The 23,570-nt window shown below is 43.1% G+C and overlaps 1 protein-coding gene across 2 annotated transcripts in view; it reads left to right on the top strand.

Annotated features, from left to right (window-relative positions):
- LOC126199208 (lipase 3-like) overlaps nt 1-23,570 on the top strand; it is a 122,652-nt gene that overhangs the window by 81,776 nt on the left and 17,306 nt on the right. For both annotated transcript variants that reach the window (XM_049935989.1, XM_049935987.1), the window contains 4 exons: nt 6,841-6,955; nt 10,530-10,776; nt 17,156-17,314; nt 22,649-22,733. In XM_049935989.1, the coding sequence (XP_049791946.1) occupies nt 6,841-6,955; nt 10,530-10,776; nt 17,156-17,314; nt 22,649-22,733 (606 nt within the window). The remainder of the gene's footprint in view (nt 1-6,840; nt 6,956-10,529; nt 10,777-17,155; nt 17,315-22,648; nt 22,734-23,570) is intronic.

The following is a 23,570-nucleotide window of genomic DNA, read 5'->3' as shown; positions in this document are numbered from 1 at the left end:
TATGGGTCTGCCTGATTACTCACATATATTTCAGTTTCTTCTAGATTATCCAGTAGTATACTTTTATCACCAAAATGCATAATGGACATGTAATCTTCAATGTTTTTAAACTGATGTTGGTTCTTCCTTAAATGAAATCTCAACACACTTACACTACTTGTGTATCTGTGCTGACCTCCCGGACCTCCATACCGCATCTGCATGTCCCAATTCGTCGAGGATGACATGACCGTAATTTTGCTTTTTTTCACTAGCAAGTAAAATGAGTAAAATTATTCACGAGGATGGTTTCTGCATATGATTTAAATTATAGTAATGATGAGTAATATAGAGGGTGATTCTTATTAACTGTTAAAAACCACCGAAGCGACTTCGATGACATTGAGATAAGTAATTTAATACAAAACACAGGGCACCGCAAATGTCGGGTAATCCCCAAAAGTGGATGACAAATGTTGAACGTGTGACGTCACCAGACGACGTTCCTTGCCGCACGTGCAGCCGTTGAGGTTATCGGTCTTCCGCAGGCGATCATCCCAACCCATTTCTGGTATCAAGCCGGTGTGGCTCCGCGCCTACGTGAGCGACTTCAGTGATGGGGCTCAGGCTTCGAATATGCGACTAGCAGGCAGTTTTCTTTCGTTGTCTGAGACAATTACGTGTTTTATTTACCGGTATTGCGGCCTCTGCAGGTTTATTGTAAAGTACAGTACAACAAAAACCTGCCTTACTGCGTCACAAGTAAAAGAGATTAAGCTTCCAAATTGTGTCATTACCAGTAAATGACCTACGTTTTCTATTAATTTAGTCATATTGAGTGGTAATAGTGATCTGTAATAATTACTTGAGAGAGTAAACTTCTTAGCCTAGATCACTTGTGATCAATCTTTCATGTAGGTTACCGGTTCCGGTAAGCATGATTCTCATCTTCGGAACTCGATAAAAGGTTATTTGTGTCTCCTATACTAGCAGTCTAAGTACCTTACAAAGGTTCACAGAGAGTACTTGTACAGCTGGTGTAGGAAACATATAATAAACTTTTATCGAGGTCCGAAGATGGTAACCGTCCTTAACAAAACCGGTAACCGAGAATAAAGGCTGTTTACAAGCGATTTTGACTAAGTAGTTCACGTTCTACGTTTTCTTTACTGCATAATATCTGAAAAAAAAAGCTTGATCATCCCTTCACGCACGCGCTCGAAAATATCCTCGGTGTTTTGGATGTGACGTCATATATCCATCATTTGTCATCCACTTTTGGGGATTAGCCGACATTTGCAGCCCCATGTGTCTTACATTAAATTACTTGCCTCAGCATACATCACTAGGAGCATTTTGAAACATTTGTATGGATCACCCTGTATATATTGTTATCAGTTCCATATTTAATTGGCGTTTGGAGGGACATCTGGTGGCAGTGGTGAGGCCTACGAGCTGGTCAGCTACAGAGGAGGCGATATTTGAGGAGGGGGGAGGGGGTAGGGGGGAGGGGGGGTGACACAGTGTAGTAACCAGCCACCGAAACCCCGTAGAGCAGGAAAATCGGACCCAAACCTATACGTATGTTTACGTACCTCATCACAATCTATACGTCTGTGCGACGTATATTCTATGCACTGACTTCTTGTGTCTGTATCTGAAGGCTAATCTCAGGCTCTTCTTAGAGATTTTATGGTTTTCACCGATAGAGTGATTCACGATGAAGATTTGTGTACATAATTTATTACCGCTACCCCAGACAATTCAAATTCTGAAGGTGGCAGGGGTAAAATACAGAGAGCGAAAGGCTATTTACAGTTTGTACAGAAACCAGATGGACATGAAAGGGAAGCAGTGGTTGGGAAGGGAGTGAGACAGCGTTGTAGTCTATCCCCAATGTTATTCAATCTGTATATTGAGCAAGCAGTAAAGGAAACATAAGAAAAATTCGGAGTAGGAATTAAAATCCAAGGAGAAGAAATAAAAACATTGAGGTTCGCCGATGACAGAGACAGCAAAGGACGTGGAAGAGCATCTGAACAGAATGGGCAGTGTCTTGAAAGGAGGATATAAGATGAACATCAACAAAAGCAAAACGAGGATAATGGAATGTAGTAGAATTAAGTCAGGTGATGCTGAGGGAATTATATTAGGAAATTAGACGCTTAAAGTAGTAAATGAGTTTTGCTATTTGGGGAGCAAAATAACTGATGATGGTCGAAGTAGAGAGGATATAAAATGTACACTGGCAATGGTAAGGAAAGCGTTCCTGAAGAAGAGAAATTTGTCAATTGTAGATTTAAGTGTCAGGAAGTCATTTCTGAAAGTATTTGTATGGAGTGTAGCCATGTATGGAAGTGAAACGTGGACGATAAATAGTTTAGACAAGAAGAGAATAGAAGGCTTCGAAAGGTGGTGCCACAGAGGAATGCTGAAGATTAGATGGGTATATCACATAACTAATGAGGAGGTATTGAGTAGAATTGGGGAGAAGAGAAATTAGTGGCACAACTTGACTAGAAGAAGGAATCACTTGGTAGGACATATTCTGAGGCACCAACGGATCACCAATTTAGAATTGGAGGGCAGCGTGGAGGGTAAAGCTCGTAGAGGGAGGCCATGAGATGAATACACTAAGCAGATTCAGAAGGATGTAGGTTGCAGTAGGTACTGGGAGATGAAGAGGCTTGCACAGGATAGAGTAGCATGGAGAGGTGCATCAAACCAGTCTCTGGGCTGAAGACCACAACAACAACAACCCCAGACAAATTATCCTGCCTTGCTCGGAGCTATCCGTGTGAAGCAGGGCAGACCTCAAGTTTGAAGATAAACGCCAGACACTTAATGCAGGTACATATTTTGTAATTGAAGAGATAATGCTCATAGGGCACAGTGCGCACTTGCAGGGTATAGAAAGCCGAACAGTGTCACGGTAACATTTTCATTTCATTGAATGACCAGTTCGACTATTCTTTTGGATATCTTCATTGTATAATCGGGTCTACCATTTTTTAAAGGACATCCTTAGATCCATAAATTACGAATTACGGCAATGTACAGATCGTCAGTTGGCGAAAATTCGGTTTAATCTAAAGACTTTTAACTTAAACTTTGCCAGTTGCTGATCCGTATTTCACGGTAATTCGTTGTTAGTGGATCTGAGGATGACTTGATAAAGGGTCGACACCGTTTATCCAATAAAAGAAATAGTGATCCAGACGGTTTCTGTCTTTCTATATAGTTAGATATTTTACATTATAACTACTTGGTGTAATTAAATAATGCCAGGTTAACGGTTGTTTCCATACTATACATTTCATTCGTTTATGTTGATGGGTGAGTGACCATCCTTACATAACTGCCTCGTAAGGATCCACTGACATGCCTACCAGCTCATGTAGCTAATGAACAGTAACGGTAACGTCACAATTCATTGAAACATTCACCATGTTATTTTCGCTTCCGGGTATCACCCCATGAAGGATGTCCTAGATTCTGTTTGCTAAGAAATCTTCATGTCACTTACGTGGTCTGGATAGTGTATGTGTGCTTCTGTCAAATGTTTTTGTATAGTCGTTTGGTTGAAGATGAGGTGTATACATAGAAACATGTTGCTTCATTAAATAATTTACATAAAGTCAATAAATTTCGTGATCAGTAGTTTCTCTGAAGAACGTCTTGTTATTTTTGAAATAGTCACCGTCGACTGGAAGTCAATTCGGTTTTAAATCGACGGCATTTAACGTCTCGAATTCAGCGGCTCATTACTGTTGCGAGGACGTGGAATTCATCCACGAAGGTGTTGGTTAAGAACTCTTATGTTCTCGAGTCGCTAGAGTCAGTTCGGAATCATTATTATAGACAGATAAAATTCAAAGGTGAGATGCACTATTCGTGACTTTCTCATAAGGAGTGCGTTATGCCTAAGGAGAAAACTCGCAGTCACTTTTGTTACAATAAATTTCTTGATATTCCATATCGTAAGTATAATTGGCAGTGCAATCGTCTTAGTCATTAGGACGCATTGCATTCCTTTTCAAACTTCAAGCTTGACGTTTCGATTATGACGCATCGTATTCCCTTTCAAACCTCAAGCTTGACGCTTCGATCACTCTATTGGGATCCCAATCAGGGTACCACTGTTGCCTCTGTCTGGCTGGACACTCCGTCACGAACAGCATTCGAATCTTGGAGAAGATAACACTAGAGGCATCGAAAAGCCGAGCCTTGGAGATGTTAAAAGAGAAATACAATATGCCTAACGACTCAGATTTTACCATCACAACGACCAGGAAAGCCTACCGGCTTACACATAATTTACTATCATCTGTTTCCGTTTGGTAGAGCACGTTACAATGTGTAACTCGGGCATTCAGATCTGAAGACGGATTCTGTTAAACAGAAATGGTCGCTATTTATTGTATCCTTGAGCTCTAGGGAATAGATTTGTTGGGACGTCGCGCTTTTCTTTAGTTGAAGAGGGAATATAACTGAAATGCTCCATAATCTATACTCAAATGTACTGCATCACATAGAGAAAATAATGTCCACCAAGATTCTTCTCACAAAAGATCGTGGCGATGTAATGACATCAAGTTTTCCTGTAGAGGCGCAGCGATAGGCAGTCATTGTGGGCTCCAATCGTGAATCCGTCAGGGAGGAGATATGCTTATATTCTTCAGTAGACACCCTTTCATAGCTTTGAACTAAAAATCCGTCCGAACAGGCCTCGCGAGATCCAACGGTACCGCCGTGTTATACTCAGCCGATAGGCGTCACTGAATGCCGATATGGAAGGACATGTGCTCAGCAAACCGTCTCCGGAGCCGCTACTTCACAATCAGGTAGCTTCTCAATTGGCTTCCCAATGGCAGAGTGCACCCCGCTTGGCAACAGCGCTCGGCAGACACAGATGGTCACCGATCCAAGTGCTAGCAAGCCCGATAATCTTCACTTAGGGGATCTGACAGGAACCGATGTTACCTCTGCGGCAAGACCGCTGACTCTGATAGCTTTAGGAGGCCAGATATTGGTGTAAGTGTAGGTCAGCTCGCGAGGATTTAACGGTTCTGACATGGTGCCCTATCGCTTCTGGTCTTTTTGTGCAGTCCACACCACGAGTTGCTACCGTCAAAAAGGCTAAAGAGAACGTCGGGCGCTGCTAGAAGATTTGGGTGATTCAAATTATTGTTAGTGACTCTCTAGTTCTATTGCTATAATTGGCCTCTGTCACATACGTATTTTGTAGAAATGATGTCTTCCATCTGTTCTTGTACGGTGTAGATAGCTATGAGCTACTTTCCAAAACTATGCTTTAATATTCGTCTTTCAGTAATGAAAAATTTAAACGTAATGAGAAAACACAGCAAATCAAACTGTATGCACCATTAATTTTATACCGCGGGTTTTGTAATCTGTGACAAATACTGTAAATATCTTTACTCTTTATTCAAATAATCGAACGACATACTCTTCTCCTAGTGTTCTACGTGTAAAATAGCTCACAGATGTACGTACTAAAGCATGGGGAGGCGGGTAAAATTTTTGTAGTGAAAGGATACTAGTGAAATCCCACTCTGTGTTGCTATGTGGTAAACGAAAAGGAAATTAGTTACAAGATGTCACGAAACAGTTATGTTCATGTAGGGCGAGACTGATTTTGATGTTGTATGTTATCTAAATGACCTTTTATGATACGTGAGAGGAAAGAGAAGTGACGCAAGCGGTGTGAGATATTTTCAGTAGTGAAATAATGGATTAAACAGTATTATTTCTTTTTAAGTTTCACTAGTGTTACCCACTATACACAAATGTTCTTACAACTCTAAATTTTATGATAATTGAATTAAAAATAACCAATAGTAAATCATTTTAGAGAAAACATAAATCACGTTCTTCATAATTCACAGTATTTTTGATGCAAAGAAATCACGAATTGTGATCTAAGACTTATCATTTATATTAACCTGTTATTCCAGCACGCGAACAGAAAATGCTACAAAGTATTTTTGTGCCTAATATACACAAACATTGGAATGTTCATTTTACGATCTCAAGATAGTTCTCAAAACCACAAGAAGTGTACTTGTGGCCTTTCGCTTCTGATCGTCTCCATTATAATCCTAAGTAACAAGTTAAAATGGGCCTAAACTTTAATAAATTTTATATCAAAACTGTATACTACCCAGCGGGTTCATTTCGAAATCGCCCTTAAAAGCGGTAGTACGATCTCAGATTTATTTTCAAATAACTTTAGATATACTTATTTTCACTTTCAGTGATCTCCTCAATAGGATCACTGTAAAAATAACTGCATGTCACAACATACTACAATCACGTAGCACAGTCTCCACACCGACTATTCCTTTGATGTTCCTCTGAATGCTAAAAACGGTTGCTTCAACATAAAACATTCTCAGCGCTACCAGAGTTTACCACTTGATGCCTTGTATCAACATCTGTGGTTTCAGGCTAAAGAAACTCGTACCTCAGATCAAATGAATAAAGACCTGGTTTCAGGCAGACACCACTGGTGTGGTTTCGTGCAGAAACCACTGGAACTCAGAGGGTTAAACTGGAAATTTACGGTGCAGGCTTAGTATACGCCTAGAATAAGGTAGTTGAGAATGACTGCATATTGTCTAAAGGCTAATTAAACTAGGGATTACATTTTACTAAGTATTCTAGTTAAATTTAATAATAGTCACTGAATAATTTTTGATGACTAATTTATTGGAATTAGTCGTAAAAACCAGAACATCAAATAAATTCCTGTTTACGGAGTGAAAACAGTTGACCTACTAGCTTTATCTTTGAACAGGAGTTTTGTAGTAATTTGTATAACGTTGTACTTTTTCGCAGCATACATTCTGGCAGACGCTGGCTTCGACGTATGGCTTGGAAACGCACGTGGCAACAAGTACTCCAGGAACCATACTTCCATCAACCCGGACTCAAGCGAGTTCTGGCAATTCAGGTATGCTGTAAACTGAGGCGAATTGTTACGTTCTACGACTTTCGTCTGCCTCACCAGTACTTAACAAGGGCAAACCATGTACTGCCTTGGTGTCTTTAGTGCTTATTCGCAACAGATATGACTAAAAAACGGCTTAAAAAATCCTTTCAACTTTCCTGGATCCCTACTATCGTGACTGACGATGACACAATTTTTGAACGTATTATTCATTACTATTGTAAAGGAATTGTAATGTTCATAATTACAGAACTAAAATGACGAATGGCTTTAATTACTCGTCGCTAAAATTTAAAAGTAAATCGAAAAAGTTATTATAGGCAATTCATTGTCTTCAGCAGACAAAAAATGTACATTACTGTTATTAAACTAAAGTATGTGTCACTATCGTGTATACACATCTGAACTGGTACTGCATGTACCCACATCTTGAAATTAATAATCTGGAAGACACATGAACTAATTTTTTCCACTTTGGTTGCAGGAATCAAGCAAACAAGTACCATCTAAATAAACAATATTAAGGTATTCCACGTGTTAGTTGGGGTCCTAGTATTTATCATCATTGAGCACAAATAAGAAAAGTACGAAATTTCTTGCTGCCTAGGATTTAATCACTATGATACGACAGAAAAGAAATTTATATTACGATGGTAGAGAAAGGTATGATTACGCGTTATAAACTTCTAAGTGCCCCAGTTACTAAAACAGTTGTCCTTGTCCTTGACGATTTCAAGGTTTTACCTTGTTTAGGTCACTGAGAAAATTGTGTTTTATAGTTTAGCAAGCATATGACCCCTTCAGTTTTCGAAGCTCATGACTGTAAACATTTACTACGTTGAGTTCACACATCTTAATTTTAAGCGTAATTTCGTTCAAGTGGTTTTGTTGAACTCTGTAAGATTCACTGCTGGGTGTTCTACTATTCCTCTCTATGCAAAAAAAAAAAAAAAAAAAAAAATGCTCTTACCTGTATAGATGAAATTGTACTTAATTTATTTCTTCGTAATTAATGTTTTCCAAGAACTTTGTGGTCGGCCATGTAGATACTGGCAGGTTTTTCATTCCATTAAATACGACACAAATCGACACACCTGTTGTCAATTACATCATATAAAATCACGACATGCAGTCACAGTTAGAAGATACACTCATTTGAATGTATAATAATAGTGTGAGCAGTACCAGCTGCGCTTTTAATGAGAGGGTACTAAATCGAAAGCCACTGAATTTTTATGTAAACTTTTAAAGCTTTTTAAATAAAGAAGTTATTAGTATTCTACATCTTTATTCTTCATGCCTACTTATGTTCAGCCCTCTGTCGCTAGAGGGCTCTTAATTGTAACGTGGAACTTGGCGGTGTGTAACGTAACTATGTCGGTGCGTGAGAATGCTGTAATCAAGTTTCGAATTCTAAGAGTTTGTCCACACATGGAGCACACTCTCTCCTTCAGCATGACAACGTAAGACTCCACACGAACGCTGCGACATCTGCAAAAATCCAAAGCCCATGAATCAACATCCATACAGTCCCAACTTGAGCCATCCGATTTTCAGCTGTTTCCAAAACACCTTCGAAGACTTTACTTTTATGGTGAAGATGCGATGCAAGCAGAGGTGAGGTTGTGGCTCCGTCAACGAAGTCAAACATTCTATAGTGACGGTATCAATCAACTGGTCTCTCGTTGGAAGAAATGAGTTCATCGCCAGGATAACTATGTTGAGAAATAAATATGTAAAAATGAAGATATAAGATGTAGAATGTTAGTGTTTCTTATATGTAAAAAATCTGAAGAGCTTTACTTTTCAGCCTATTACATCCTCATCTCGAAAATATGAACTAGTGAAAAACTGAAGAAATTTGACGTGTAATGTACACACATCAAAAAAAGTTTGGCATCACCTCAGTTAGAGAGTTCAGAAAATTGGCAGCTGATCTTGATTCGAATTCTGGAATATTTCCTTCGCGTTCGTTGGTGAAGGAATTTCGAAAGGCTGTGTACAGTAACTCTGCTTTGGCAGCACTGTCGCCGATAATATTTCCATTGCTATCGCGCAGGGCAGGCATTGTCTGTGTCTTGGCGCTAGCGTACTTTACATACTACCAGTACCTCAATGGATTTTCTGGTAGGTTTCGAGATGAAGTTTCGTTATGGAAACTACTGTGAGCATCTCGCATTGACGTCCGCGTTAAATTACGAGCTTCTGTAATAGATCACCAGTCTTGAGATTTTACCTTTGTTTAAATATGGCATGTTTTGTTCGTTCTTCCTGCAACATTGTTTTGACCCGTTTTTGTTAATTTATTTGGACAACTTCTTTGAATTTAAGCCACATCAATTTTACACTTACATTGTTAATTTAGAAGGAGTGGAGATTGTCTCTCAGGAAGGCATCAAGTAAATTTTTATTTGATCCTCTGAACAGGTATATTTTTCGTTCATTTTTCAAACATTAGGGCTTACAATATTCAATTTCACTACAACAACCCCTGTTCACTAATCAGTGTATCAGTTTCGATTATTAGCTCAGGATTATTTGTTGCTAAGAGGTCAAGCGTGTTTTCGCATCCATTTGCCATTCGCGTGGACTCATGAATTAACTGCTCAAAGTAATTTTCAGAGAATGCCTCCAGCACAATTCCGGATAATGTTTTATGCGTACTTCTGGATTTAAACATGTATTATCGCCGATATATCGAAGGTAAATTAGAGTCACCATCAGCTACAATTCTATGAGTCGGGTACTTGTTTGAAATTAAACTAAAACTTTCTTTGAACCTTTCAGCAATTGTCTCATATGAATTATTTTGTTCCGGTTGCGCAAAGTACCTCTGCCCATACTAACTCAATGGAACTTCAATTTCGCAACAAGCTAAACTATTTCTAACAGAAACAAACACATCACCGCCAACTGTGTTTAGCTTATCCTTTCGGAACAAGGTTAGTTTCATCGCAAAAATTTCGGTTGAACATATCTCCGGCTTTAGCTAGGTTTCAGTGCCTGTAACGATTTAAGCGTCAGTGCTTTCGATTAACGCTTGGAGCTCTGGTACTTTCCCAACACAGCTACCACAGTTTACAACTATTATACCGGTGGTTCGTATATCTACGTTCTTCCTGTGTTCAGCCTGCATCCTTTGAGACTGAAGCTATTTGTGTTTTCCGGAGATCTTCTAATTTAAAAAACCGACCAGTCCACACCACTCAATCCCTGCTGTCCGTGTAACCGCCTCCTGCGTTAGTGGACTCCTGACCTATTCAGCGAAAGCCGAAACCCAACCACCCCACGGCGCAAGTCGAGGAATCTGCAGCCTACAGGGTCGCAGTACCGTCTGAGCCGCTCATTCAGACCTTCTACTCGGCTCTGTACCAGAGGTCCGCAGTCGGTCCTGCCAACACGTAGCCATTTTCACAGAGAAAGTGTATCTTACTTGTGGAATTGGTGACACATTTCATTTCATGCCGAGTTGCAAGGAACATGATACTTGAGACACCCAAAAACTGAACTACAGTAACAAAATTAACTGATATTTCACATCAAGCAAACCATGTGGCGCACTGTTTTCCTTGTGCAGTTGGCACGAGATCGGCTACTACGACCTGCCGGCGAAGATCGACTACATCCTGGCCAAGACGGGCCAGAGCGACCTGTACTACGCTGGCCACTCCCAGGGCACCACTTCCTTCTACGTGATGGCGACAATGCGACCCGAGTACAACGACAAGATCCGCGTCATGTTCAGCCTGGCTCCCGTCGCCTTCATGGACCACATGTTCAATCCACTCTTGCAAATTGTGTCGCAGTTCATAGATCAAGTGGAGGTAGGTATCACATTTCACCTTTGGTGGTCGTTCTACATTTATTGCTTGGTACCAATAAAATTTTGTCCTGTGTGTTGTAGTATTAACGAAAGTCTTCTTACTTTAATGTTAACTAGCTCGAGGAAGCATCACTGAACATGTGAAATGGTCTGAAATTTACATGTCCTTCAATCCTAAGAAACAGATTCTGTAATGAGCCGTAACTAGGGATCTGAAAATGTAGCACGTATTTTTGGCCAAATTCGTGTCTATTTTTGGCGAAATTCGTATCTAAGTTATTTTAGATTGTAAATGATTAAGACGTGCAAATTAAAAAGATAGTCACGCCACATGTCTCAAACGAAGCCTTAGTGCTTTAAAATTGACTGTTAGAAAAAGTGGATGAATGGAGAGCATTTGACCGGTATGGTTGCCTTTGCAAAATTAAAAAAAAATTTCTAAAGTGATCGCTCGTTTTCCTTCTTTTCGCCCTATTTAAGCTTTCAACACATGACTATTTCTGTTGACAGGCAGCAGCATTTTCTTGCCGGCGAACAGAGTCCGTCCCCGATTTCAGTTGTTTCTCGACATCGTTTTTCCTATCCGGCTCAATTCGATAATCACAAAATGTGCAGAATATTGATTTCGCCCTTTTGTGGGCATTCAAAACGTGCGATCCATATGTGACAACGCTACAGACACAGGGGGACAATAATTAAACTATATTAAATAAAATCGTAATAATTTCTGAACGGTTTTCCTTAGTCCGTTCAAACGTTACGGGCAGCTGCGGGGAATGATTGGAATTAGTATTCACGGGACGGTTTGGTGTAATGGCGAAGCCCACTTTCATTAGTAGAGGTTCGTCAATAAGCAAAATTGGCGGATTTGTGGGACTGAGAATGCGCATTTCGTGATCGAGAAGTCACTTCACCCTCAACAGGTGACCGAGTGCAACGTCCAGTCACGGAATATTCGGTGCGATATTCCTTGAAGGCACCGTGACTACTGAGCGGCTCGTGAAGGTTTTGGAGGATGATTTCATCCGCATCATCCAAAGTGATCCTGATTTCGACAAGATGTAGTTCATGCAATGCAGAGCTCGGCCCCATCAAAACAGTTTGTCGCGGAGGAGCATTTTGGGGACCGCATTCTTGCTCTGGGGTACCCAGAGGCCATTGGCATGGGTCTGGATTGGATTTCATATTCGCAGGACCTGAAGACATGCGAATCCTTTTTTTTTTTTTTTTTTGGGGATGTACTAAAGACAAGGTGTACAGCAATAACCCATAAACCATTGCTGACCTGAAAACAGCCATTCAGGAGGTCATCGACAGAATTTCGCTATTCGTATGCGCCACACCATTGCCAATAATGGCAGGCATATCAAACATTTCGTAACTGTAATACGAATATCTGTTGTGACGTTTACATGTTGAATAAAGTGTGTGCACGCCGTAGTTTTGTAACTAATTCTAATTTACGTTTTATTTTCATATAGTTCAATTATTATCACCCTGTACAATTGACAGTGTAAGTGGTGTAGAAGTAGAACCGAAGAAAACTCTATTGGGACGTTAGGGGAAGACTTTCGGTGAGATCGAAATACGTTGGCAGGTTTTGTTTCCCGATCGCTATGGCGAAGAATGCGGACACTATAAATTTTCATTACGCCACAAGCGCAAACAAAATAGAATTACCAAAATAAGAAAACAATGAGGATCACACAGCAGAAAGCATTCGGTAATGGCTACCGCGCAATGACTTGTTGATATTGACAGTGTCGTAAATGAGGCACTCGCCATTCAGGCCCGACCACTACCTATACAGGGTGGTCCATTGATCGTGACCGGGCCAAATATCTCACGAAATAAGCGTCAAACGAAAAAACTACGAAGAACGAAACTTGTCTACCTTGAAGGGGGAAACCAGATGGCGCTATGGTTGGCCCGCTAAATGGCGCTGCCATAGGTCAAACGGATATCAGCTGCGTTTTTTTAAATAGGAACCCCCATTTTTATTAGATATTCGTGTAGCACGTAAACAAATATGAATGTTTTAGTTGGACCACTTTTTTCGCATTGTGATAGATGGCGCTGTAATAGTCACAAACATATAGCTCACAATTTTAGACGAACAGTTGGTAACAGGTAGGTTTTTTAAATTAAAATATAGAACGTAGGTCCGTTTGAACATTTTATTTCGGTCGTTCCAATGTGATAAATCTACCTTTGTTAACTTATCATTTCTGAGAACGCATGCTGTAACAGCGTGATCGCCTGTAAGTATCACATTGATGAAACAAATGCTCAAAATGATGTCCGTCAACCTCAATACATTTGGCAATCCGTGTAATGACATTCCTCTCAACAGCGAGTAGTTCGCCTTCCGTAATGTTCGCAGATGCATTGACAATGCGCTGACGCATGTTGTCCGGCGTTGTCGGTGGATCACGATAGCAAATATCCTTCAACTTTCCCCACAGAAAGAAATCCGGGGACGTCAGATCTGGTGAACGTGGGGGCCATAGTATGGTGCTTCGACGACCAATCCACCTGTCATGAAATATGCTATTCAATACCGCTTCAACCGCACGCGAGCTATGTGCCGGACATCCAACATGTTGGAAGTACATCGCCATTCTGTCATGCAGTGAAACATCTTTTAGTAACATCGGCAGAACATTACGCAGGAAATCAGCATACATTGCACCATTTAGATTGCCATCGATAAAATGGGGACCAATTATCCTTCCTCCCATAATGCCGCATCATACATTAACCCGCCAAGGTCGCTGATGTTCCACTGATCGCAGCCATCGTGGATTTTCGGTTCCCTATTAGTGCATATTATGCCGGTTTACATTACCGCTGTTGGTGAATGACGCTTCGTCGCTAAATAGAACGCACGCAAAAAATCTGTCATCGTCCTGTAATTTCTCTTGTGTCCAGTGGCAGAACTGTACACGATGTTCAAAGTCGTCCTGGTGCATAGAAATATGGTACGGGTGCAATCGATGTTGATGTAGCATTCTCAACACCGACGTTTTTGAGATTCCCGATTCTCACGCAGTTTGTCTGCTAATGATGCGCGGATGGTTATAATTAAGGTGTAGCTTCTTACAGAGTCCAGTGTGGGCTGTAATTATTTTATGACAGCTAAACTTGGTAGATATTGTAACGCGTTGACACGGAACCGATTTATGCTGGAAAACAGTTAAGTTTAATTTTGGCCCGTAGCTGTAAATCAGGTGCTGTGAGTACAAGAAAGACTTATACAAATGTTTTCATGTGCAATGGGTTAGGAATGGGACGTGGGCAGAGAAAGTCAGACAGCTAAGGAAGGTATAATTCGCTTGTACTCTTAACCGCTTACTGAAGTTGTTCAATATGAGCACCGGAGGCATCGACCAGAGGCTGTACAGCCCCAGATTTGCACCTGGTGGCCAAAATTGTAATTGTTTTGTTTCCAGCGTAAATCGGTTCCACATTAACGCATTAGCATATCAACCAAGCATCGCCACCATACAATAATTACAGTCTTCAAGGGCCTCCGTGGATAGCTGCACTTTGATTATAATCACCTGTTAAATTCACATTTATAGCTGGTACGAATTTCTCAGCTCGCTAGCCAAGACGACGTGACAATTGCCCATCACGAGTCTGAATACCATCTGGTGGTGCTGCGGATTCATGGGGGGGGGGGGGGGGGGTGGTAAGGAAAGTACGGAAGGGAAGCAAAGACGAACCGGAAATTATTCCAGCGAAGTTATTCCAGCAAATGAGGAAATATACGGAAACAAGCTATTTTGACCAAAGGCAAATTGTTATGGTCCAGTGCCCGGTAAAGAACATCTCGGAAACGGCTAAGCTTGTTCGTATGATACAGTCGTGAATATCTACACTTAGGTGGCGAAGTTCGTGGGATAGCGATGCTTACATATACAGATGACGGTAATATCGCTTACACAAGATATAGAAGGGCAGTGCTTTGGCTGAGCCGTCATTTTTACTCATGTGATTCAAGTGGAAAGCTTTCCGACGTGATTATGGTCTCACGGCGGGAATTAACAGACTTTGAACCCGGAATGGTAGTTTGAACTAGACGCAAGGTACGTTCCATTTCAGAAATCGTTGAGGAATTCAGTGTGCCCACATCCACAGTGTCAAAAGTGTGCTGAGGATACCAAATTTCAGGCATTATGTTTCACCATAGACAACACAGTGGCCGACGGCCTTCACTTAACTATCGAGAGCAGCGGCGTTTGCGTAGAGCTGCCAGTGCTAACAGACGAGCAACAGTGCGTGAAACAACGGCAGAAAACAAAGTGGACGTACGACGAAACGTCTCCGTTAGGACAGTTTGACGTTATTGGGCTATGACAACAGACGGCCGATGCGATACCTTTCCTAATAGCACGACATCGCCTGCAGCGCCTTTCCTGGGCTTCTGACGATATCCATTTCGCACTAGACGATTGGAAAACCGTGGTCTGGTCAGATGAGTCCCGACTTTAGTTGGTAGAAGTTGATGTTGGGGTTCAAGTGTGGCGCTGACACCACCAATCCATGGAGCCAAATTGTCAACAAGGCAACGTAGAAGCTGGAGGTTGCTCCATAATTGTGTGTGCTGTGTTTACATGGAATGGACTGGGTCCTCTGGTGCAACTGAACCGATCATTGACTGGAAATGGTAATATTCGGCTACTTGGAGACCATTTGCAGCCATACATGTACTTCGTGATTCCAAACGACGATGAAATTTTTATTGATGACAATATGCCGTATCACAGGGCCACAAGCGTTCGTGATTGTTTGAAGAACATCCTGGACAACTCAAGTGAATGATTTGGCCTCCCAGATCGCCCGACGTGAATCCCATCGAACATCTATGGGACATAGTTGAGAGGCCAGTTTATGCACAAAATTCTGCACCGGCCACACTTTCGCGGTTAAGGACGGCTATAGACGCAGCATGGTGCGATATTTCTTCAGGAGACTTCCAACGTTGAGTCCATGCCACGTCACGCTGCTGCACTAAGCGGGACAAAAAGAGGTCCGACGTGATACTGAGAGGTATCCCATGACTTTTGTCACCTCAGTGTATGTAAAATGGTTGAATGACGATTAAACCACGACTGCACGACAAGGAGTTGGACATCCACGCCTCATCACAGAACATCGAGGTCGGAAGCTTTCCCGCTCTATAATTGTGCACAGAGGCCGATCTGAGGCAAATACACTGGTACAGGTACAAGGTGTCTGGTGTACACCGCTCAGTACGTACTGCTGAACGTGAGGCGCAACAGTAGACGACCCATACGTGTTCACTTGTTGGCCCAACGACATCTTCAATTACAATCGTAACGATAATCGAGACTGCAGCGTGGATTAGTGGAAACATGTCACCTTGTCTCTGAATCACGTTATATCAGGTCTATGGTCGGGTCCAGATATACCGTCAAATAGGCGTACGGCTGTTTCAAACATGCGCCACGCTGTGGAAGCACGGTAATGAAGCAGTAGTATGTCATGGGGGACATGCAGGTGGGCTTCCATGGGTTCTGTGATAGTAATCGAAAGCACCATGACCGTTGTGGACTAGAGGAACGTTGTTGCAGAACACCAGTATCCTTCCCTGATGGATATCTTTTCCGCAGAGATCGGTGTTATCCATACGAGAACGGAACAGTACAGGGAGTCGTTGGTATCTTCCGCCATGCACTGTGCAGTCACATAAGCATCTTATAGGTAGATATGCAGATAGTTTTTCCGTAAAACTAACAGTTGTCTGTTGTTCTTCAGTTCAAAAAAGTACCTAAGAGTTCATATTTACATTGTTTACCTATAAATCAGTGCTGAAATTATTATGCTCAATTTCTATTACCTGTTTTACGAGGGCTGTGAATCTGAAATCCTAGAACAAGCTCCCATGACTCTTAATAAACATCAGGTGAAATAAGACGAAGATAAGTACACCTTGATATTCGGACAGTACTTCTGTAAAGGCATAGATATCTGGCAAGAATGTGTGTGAAGGATTTGTGCATCATAATGACATCGAACCTTCCCACTGTCTAGGCCTCGGTTCTCTGTTGTTGACGTTACTGCTGTCAAGAGTAGTCCCAGAAGCGAAGTGTTAATGGCTCTGAGCACTATGGGACTTAACATCTACGGTCATCAGTCCCCTAGAACTTAGAACTACTTAAAACTAACTAACCTAAGAACAGCACACAACACCCAGCCATCACGAGGCAGAGAAAATCCCTGACCCCGCCGGGAATCGAACCCGGGAACCCGGGCCTGGGAAGCGAGAACGCTACCGCACGACCACGAGATGCGGGCTGAAGTGTTAAATCCACGAGATTATGACTAAAAGAGTAACCCGTTTTTTTTTGCAGGTGCTTCTTCAGATGATAGGAATGAATGAGTTCAACCCGAACAGTGAGTTCATGCAGCTCGTAGGGGAACTCATGTGCAGTGACGAAGCTTTCACTCAGGATATATGCGCCAATATCATGTTCATGATTGGTGGGTTCAACGAAGAAGAACTGAACAAGGTAAGCATACAAGTTTTCAATAGCGTTAAATTTCTTGAGAAGGTAAAAAGCTCGAGATACGCGCCGTTCAAAGGACATTAAGTAGATATAATTAAGAAGTGAACTGTGACCTTTCCTGTTGTTAGATGTGGAGGCTGTATCAATAACAAGAAAAATATAGTTTGTAAACTACCCCTCCTCCCATATACTTCTGGGAATAAGTAAAGCGTTTACTTAAATTTCCGGCAAATGTATGAATAAAGATATCAGATACGCTGACAGCTATTAACTGAACTGTGTATCTAAACTGACATGTGCACTCAATTCTGTATACACTGCCAGCCACATTAATGTGACCATCTCCTACATTCGACTTCATTGTGCACTAACCAGTCACAGGCGGCAGGTGGCACCACCAGCAGTGGAGGGTACATGAAACATGTTGGCCGAACGCTCGCAACAACGCAGTAGTCGTATTGCGTGACTGGAGCGATATATCTGACGTCCAAAAGGCCATGATCATTGCCTTTGGGGCCAGGGGTGGAAGCAGTTTCGAAACGGCTTAGTTTCTAAGTTGTTCGCATGCCGCTGTTGTTAAACTATACCGCGCACTAATGCAGTAGCCGTAACTAGATAACACTATTTCTTAAACGAACTGATATTATTATTCGTTCATGAGAGTTTTATGTTGAACTGCACACTAGCAGAAAAGGAAATAATAACACCCATGAAGTCATAAAATTAAAGTCTTATTCACAGATTACTTGTATGCTACGTATGATCAAATCATGGAATTGTAAACATATGCTAGAGTACAGTGGACAAAAATTCCGTTATGTAATGTACAGGGTTTCGCAGCTGTTGTCATTAAAGAAAAATGTTCTTGGCTGGTAGGCCACGTCACGCTGATGTTCATACACTCCTGGAAATTGAAATAAGAACACCGTGAATTCATTGTCCCAGGAAGGGGAAACTTTATTGACACATTCCTGGGGTCAGATACATCACATGATCACACTGACAGAACCACAGGCACATAGACACAGGCAACAGAGCATGCACAATGTCGGCACTAGTACAGTGTATATCCACCTTTCGCAGCAATGCAGGCTGCTATTCTCCCATGGAGACGATCGTAGAGATGCTGGATGTAGTCCTGTGGAACGGCTTGCCATGCCATTTCCACCTGGCGCCTCAGTTGGACCAGCGTTCGTGCTGGACGTGCAGGCCGCGTGAGACGACGCTTCATCCAGTCCCAAACATGCTCAATGGGGGACAGATCCGGAGATCTTGCTGGCCAGGGTAGTTGACTTAGACCTTCTAGAGCACGTTGGGTGGCACGGGATACATGCGGACGTGCATTGTCCTGTTGGAACAGCAAGTTCCCTTGCCGGTCTAGGAATGGTAGAACGATGGGTTCGATGACGGTTTGGATGTACCGTGCACTATTCAGTGTCCCCTCGACGATCACCAGTGGTGTACGGCCAGTGTAGGAGATCGCTCCCCACACCATGATGCCGGGTGTTGGCCCTGTGTGCCTCGGTCGTATGCAGTCCTGATTGTGGCGCTCACCTGCACGGCGCCAAACACGCATACGACCATCATTGGCACCAAGGCAGAAGCGACTCTCATCGCTGAAGACGACACGTCTCCATTCGTCCCTCCATTCACGCCTGTCGCGACACCACTGGAGGCGGGCTGAACGATGTTGGGGCGTGAGCGGAAGACGGCTTAACGGTGTGCGGGACCGTAGCCCAGCTTCATGGAGACGGTTGCGAATGGTCCTCGCCGATACCCCAGGAGCAACAGTGTCCCTAATTTGCTGGGAAGTGGCGGTGCGGTCCCCTACGGCACTGCGTAGGATCCTACGGTCTTGGCGTGCATCCGTGCGTCGCTGCGGTCCGGTCCCAGGTCGACGGGCACGTGCACCTTCCGCCGACCACTGGCGACAACATCGATGTACTGTGGAGACCTCACGCCCCACGTGTTGAGCAATTCGGCGGTACGTCCACCCGGCCTCCCGCATGCCCGCTATACGCCCTCGCTCAAAGTCCGTCAACTGCACATACGGTTCACGTCCACGCTGTCGCGGCATGCTACCAGTGTTAAAGACTGCGATGGAGCTCCGTATGCCACGGCAAACTGGCTGACACTGACGGCGGCGGTGCACAAATGCTGCGCAGCTAGCGCCATTCGACGGCCAACACCGCGGTTCCTGGTGTGTCCGCTGTGCCGTGCGTGTGATCATTGCTTGTACAGCCCTCTCGCAGTGTCCGGAGCAAGTATGGTGGGTCTGACACACCGGTGTCAATGTGTTCTTTTTTCCATTTCCAGGAGTGTATGTCGCAAAACATGGGAGATTATTCTGAGAGGTCGTCGTTGACTTCGGTCGGTGCATCATCGTCACCGAAAACTACCGTATCATTAAGAAAAAAGAAAAATACAGTGGATAAAACACTGAAGTACTCGAAGGACCAAATACATCTGATGAAGCGACAGCAAGATGTTATCGAAGATGACGACGCTAGTTACTTCCAAATGTGTCACAGGTCTTCAATGTTCTACAGAACTTGCTAAAATGTATTACTATTCAGTGATATGAATAAAACTTTTCAGGGACTGCATACGACCGAGGCACACAGGGCCAACACCCGGCATCATGGTGTGGGGAGCGATCTCCTACACTGGCCGTACACCACTGGTGATCGTCGAGGGGACACTGAATAGTGCACGGTACATCCAAACCGTCATCGAACCCATCGTTCTACCATTCCTAGACCGGCAAGGGAACTTGCTGTTCCAACAGGACAATGCACGTCCGCATGTATCCCGTGCCACCCAACGTGCTCTAGAAGGTCTAAGTCAACTACCCTGGCCAGCAAGATCTCCGGATCTGTCCCCCATTGAGCATGTTTGGGACTGGATGAAGCGTCGTCTCACGCGGTCTGCACGTCCAGCACGAACGCTGGTCCAACTGAGGCGCCAGGTGGAAATGGCATGGCAAGCCGTTCCACAGGACTACATCCAGCATCTCTACGATCGTCTCCATGGGAGAATAGCAGCCTGCATTACTGCGAAAGGTGGATATACACTGTACTAGTGCCGACATTGTGCATGCTCTGTTGCCTGTGTCTATGTGCCTGTGGTTCTGTCAGTGTGATCATGTGATGTATCTGACCCCAGGAATGTGTCAATAAAGTTTCCCCTTCCTGGGACAATGAATTCACGGTGTTCTTATTTCAATTTCCAGGAGTGTATATAGAGCGTTGGCATGCCGCCATTGTTAAACTATACCGATCATGGCAAAATGGCGATATCAGAAACTGGTGCCGAGGAAACTGTGGTGTACCATGGGTCACAGATGATAAAGGTAAACGATGGTTGCTGAGATGTGTACGGGCGAATAGATCTGCAGTTGTTGAATAACCGATCGCCCAGATGAACCAAGGGTCAACCAACAGTGAACATTGCTGTGTACGGACATCTGCAGCAGGCGCCTGGTTCGTACGCTCGTGCTGACTGCCGTTCGTCAACGACGAAGGGTGGAATTTGCACGTCAGTACCGCAACTTGGAGGTGAGATGGGTGGCGACATGCGGTGTTTACAGGTGAATCACGTTTTACTCTCCATCGGACAAAGAAAACACCCTACAACAATCGTCCGAGTGGTTCAGGCCGAAGTAGGGAGCGTTATGGTCTGGGGAATGTTTTCAGCCATTCCCTGGGTGATCTCATCACTCTGGAAGGCCCAATGGATCAACATAAGTACGCACCTATCCTTGGGAACCATGTTCACCACTACATGAAGTTTGGTTTTCTTCAGAATAATAGCAACTACTAGAGGACAACGCCACGTGTCACACAGCTCACAGCGTACCTGTCTGGTTCGAAGAACACATTGCCACCAAACTCCCTGGACTTAAATCCAACTTAGATTCAGCATGCGTCTAATCGTTTCCATAACTGTGGTCATATATTCTGAGTGGATATGACCGCGTTTAGTTTTTTAGCTGCCACGATAAATATATGTAAAAGCTTATAAAGGTAATATTCACTATTTGCCAGCAGGACTGCATCGTTAGCATACCAAATGATTTCTATTTCTTCATCCCCAATTCCGTAACCACTACCAACCAATACCTTCTTTATCACCTAATCCATCACTATACTGTAAAACAGTGTTCATTCAGAGTCACTTTGTCTGGTACCAGTATTAACAGCTATGCTGCTAGTTACGCTGGAAGTTGAAAGCAGGAAGCAAGAACCAATCCCAGTTCATTATTTTGGAGCGCAACGATTCAATTATGTCAGGTAAACAGAGCCACTTTCCATTAGTCTAATTAACTCTGGAAATATTTACCCCACTAACGTTTACAAGTAGAAAACGATTTTTTGCAGTTTATCTACGAGGGACGTCAAATAAGCAATGAAACACAATACATATGTTTTTGGATGAAGTCCGCCTTTAGCAAAATACAATTTTACTTTTTATCCCAAACATGTTTCACTGTGGTTGCAGCGTCGTCAGTGCAATGGCAGTGAAACGTGTTTGGGATAAAAAACCAAACCGTGTTTTGCTAAAGGCGGACCCCATCCAAAAACATATGTATTTTTAAAGCAAACACGGACAAAAGAGCTTCAACATCAAGATGATTAATGAAACATATTTTTTTCCTCTGCCAATTTCGATTAAAAAATATGAATTTGTCGTGGGACTTCGTTGAATATTCACGCTTCAGCTCCTATAGTTTGATGAATTTCCAATACATGGCAGTGCTGTAAGTAGCCTTCTAAATGATATCTGTGACAGAGTTGTGTTCCAAGCAGATAGCTGTCATTGAGTTTGTACTGATGGAAAACCAGAGCATCGCAGATATTGAGAGGCTGTTGCACAAAGTCTACGGAGATCCGGCAGTGAACAAAAGCACGTTGTGTCGTTGGGCGAGGTGTCTGTCATTATAGCCACGAGGTCGCGCAAACCTGTCCGATCTCCTGCTTGCCCACTGGCCGCACACAGCTGTGACTCCCGCAATATTGGAACATGCGGACACACTCAAACAGCTCGCTGCACAACTGGACGTCTCCGCTGGTAGTCCTCACACACTCGTCCACGAGTTGGGGTACTCAAAGGAGTGTGCATGGTGGGTTCATCGCCGCCTAACAAGAAACGACTTCAGCGTGTTCGTCGCCACAAGAACGTGGAAGAACTTTTCCTTCTCCGTGACAATACAAGGCAATACTAATTTTACTTAATTTGTCTCTGATAGTTGTCCAACTCCCTTAGGGCAAAGGTCAGTGTTGCAACTCAAGGCGTTCGCCTGCATTTTATCTGATATGTGTCCGTATTTTTTTACAGACGATGCTGCCCGTGATTCTCGCCCACGCTCCAGCAGGCGCCGGTAGCAGGCAGTTCATCCACTACGGACAGGAGATCAAGAGCGGTGAGTCAACTGCTAGTTTACGGAGGTTACTCTCGAGGGGAAGGAGGTGGTACGCCATCAGTATAGGCCCAACTCTCCAAATATCAAGGCTGTAAAACGAGTGCCTTGAAGTGCTTCCTTCTCCTTAGGAATCAAGTTGAAGTCAAAAGGGCTTAAATCCTGGGAGTGTAATGAGCGATACCGCACGTTCCAGCCCCATCGATGCAACAAATCAGTTACCACTTACGCCAATGTGCCCGACAGTTGTCCTCCAAAATGATGGGCATTGCAGCAGAAAATGTCGCCGCTTCACTTTGTAGATCAAGGCTCGGCCTCGTATGGCGCAAGTTGTGACTGATATCGATCTTTCGGGCTGGAAAGTGCCGTACCACACACCACACTCGCAGGAATTAAGCCCTTGTGATTTAGAATTGATGCCTAAGGTCAAGGAAGCACTTCATGGCATTCGCTTCAGAACTGTTAAAGAGATTCGTTAGGCAACAGACCGCTCCACTCGAACTATCAACACAACTGGCACTGCTAAGTGTATCCTACGACTAGCATGTCACTGGCAACAGATTGCATACAAAGCTCGTGACTACTTTGAAGGATATGTGTCTAGACCTTCGTTTTCACATCACTACATCTTCAATTGAACATCTGTGTAACAATAAATCCAGAAGAGCTAACAATCCTGAGACATACACTAATATGACAAATTTTCTAAAATTATTTAAAGATTTTTCTTTAAATTTAAGAATCTATTAACAGTTTTTACAAGAGATTATTAAAATATTTGTACTAATATATCTAAAACATTACAGCTACAAAGCTCCGAACTTCGTACCCAGCATTCCT

This window comes from Schistocerca nitens, chromosome 8 (genome assembly GCF_023898315.1).
Source record: "Schistocerca nitens isolate TAMUIC-IGC-003100 chromosome 8, iqSchNite1.1, whole genome shotgun sequence".
NCBI lineage: Eukaryota > Metazoa > Arthropoda > Insecta > Orthoptera > Acrididae > Schistocerca > Schistocerca nitens.
The sequence above is the reverse complement of the archived record's forward strand: the minus strand, read 5'-3'. Positions and strand labels throughout refer to the sequence as shown.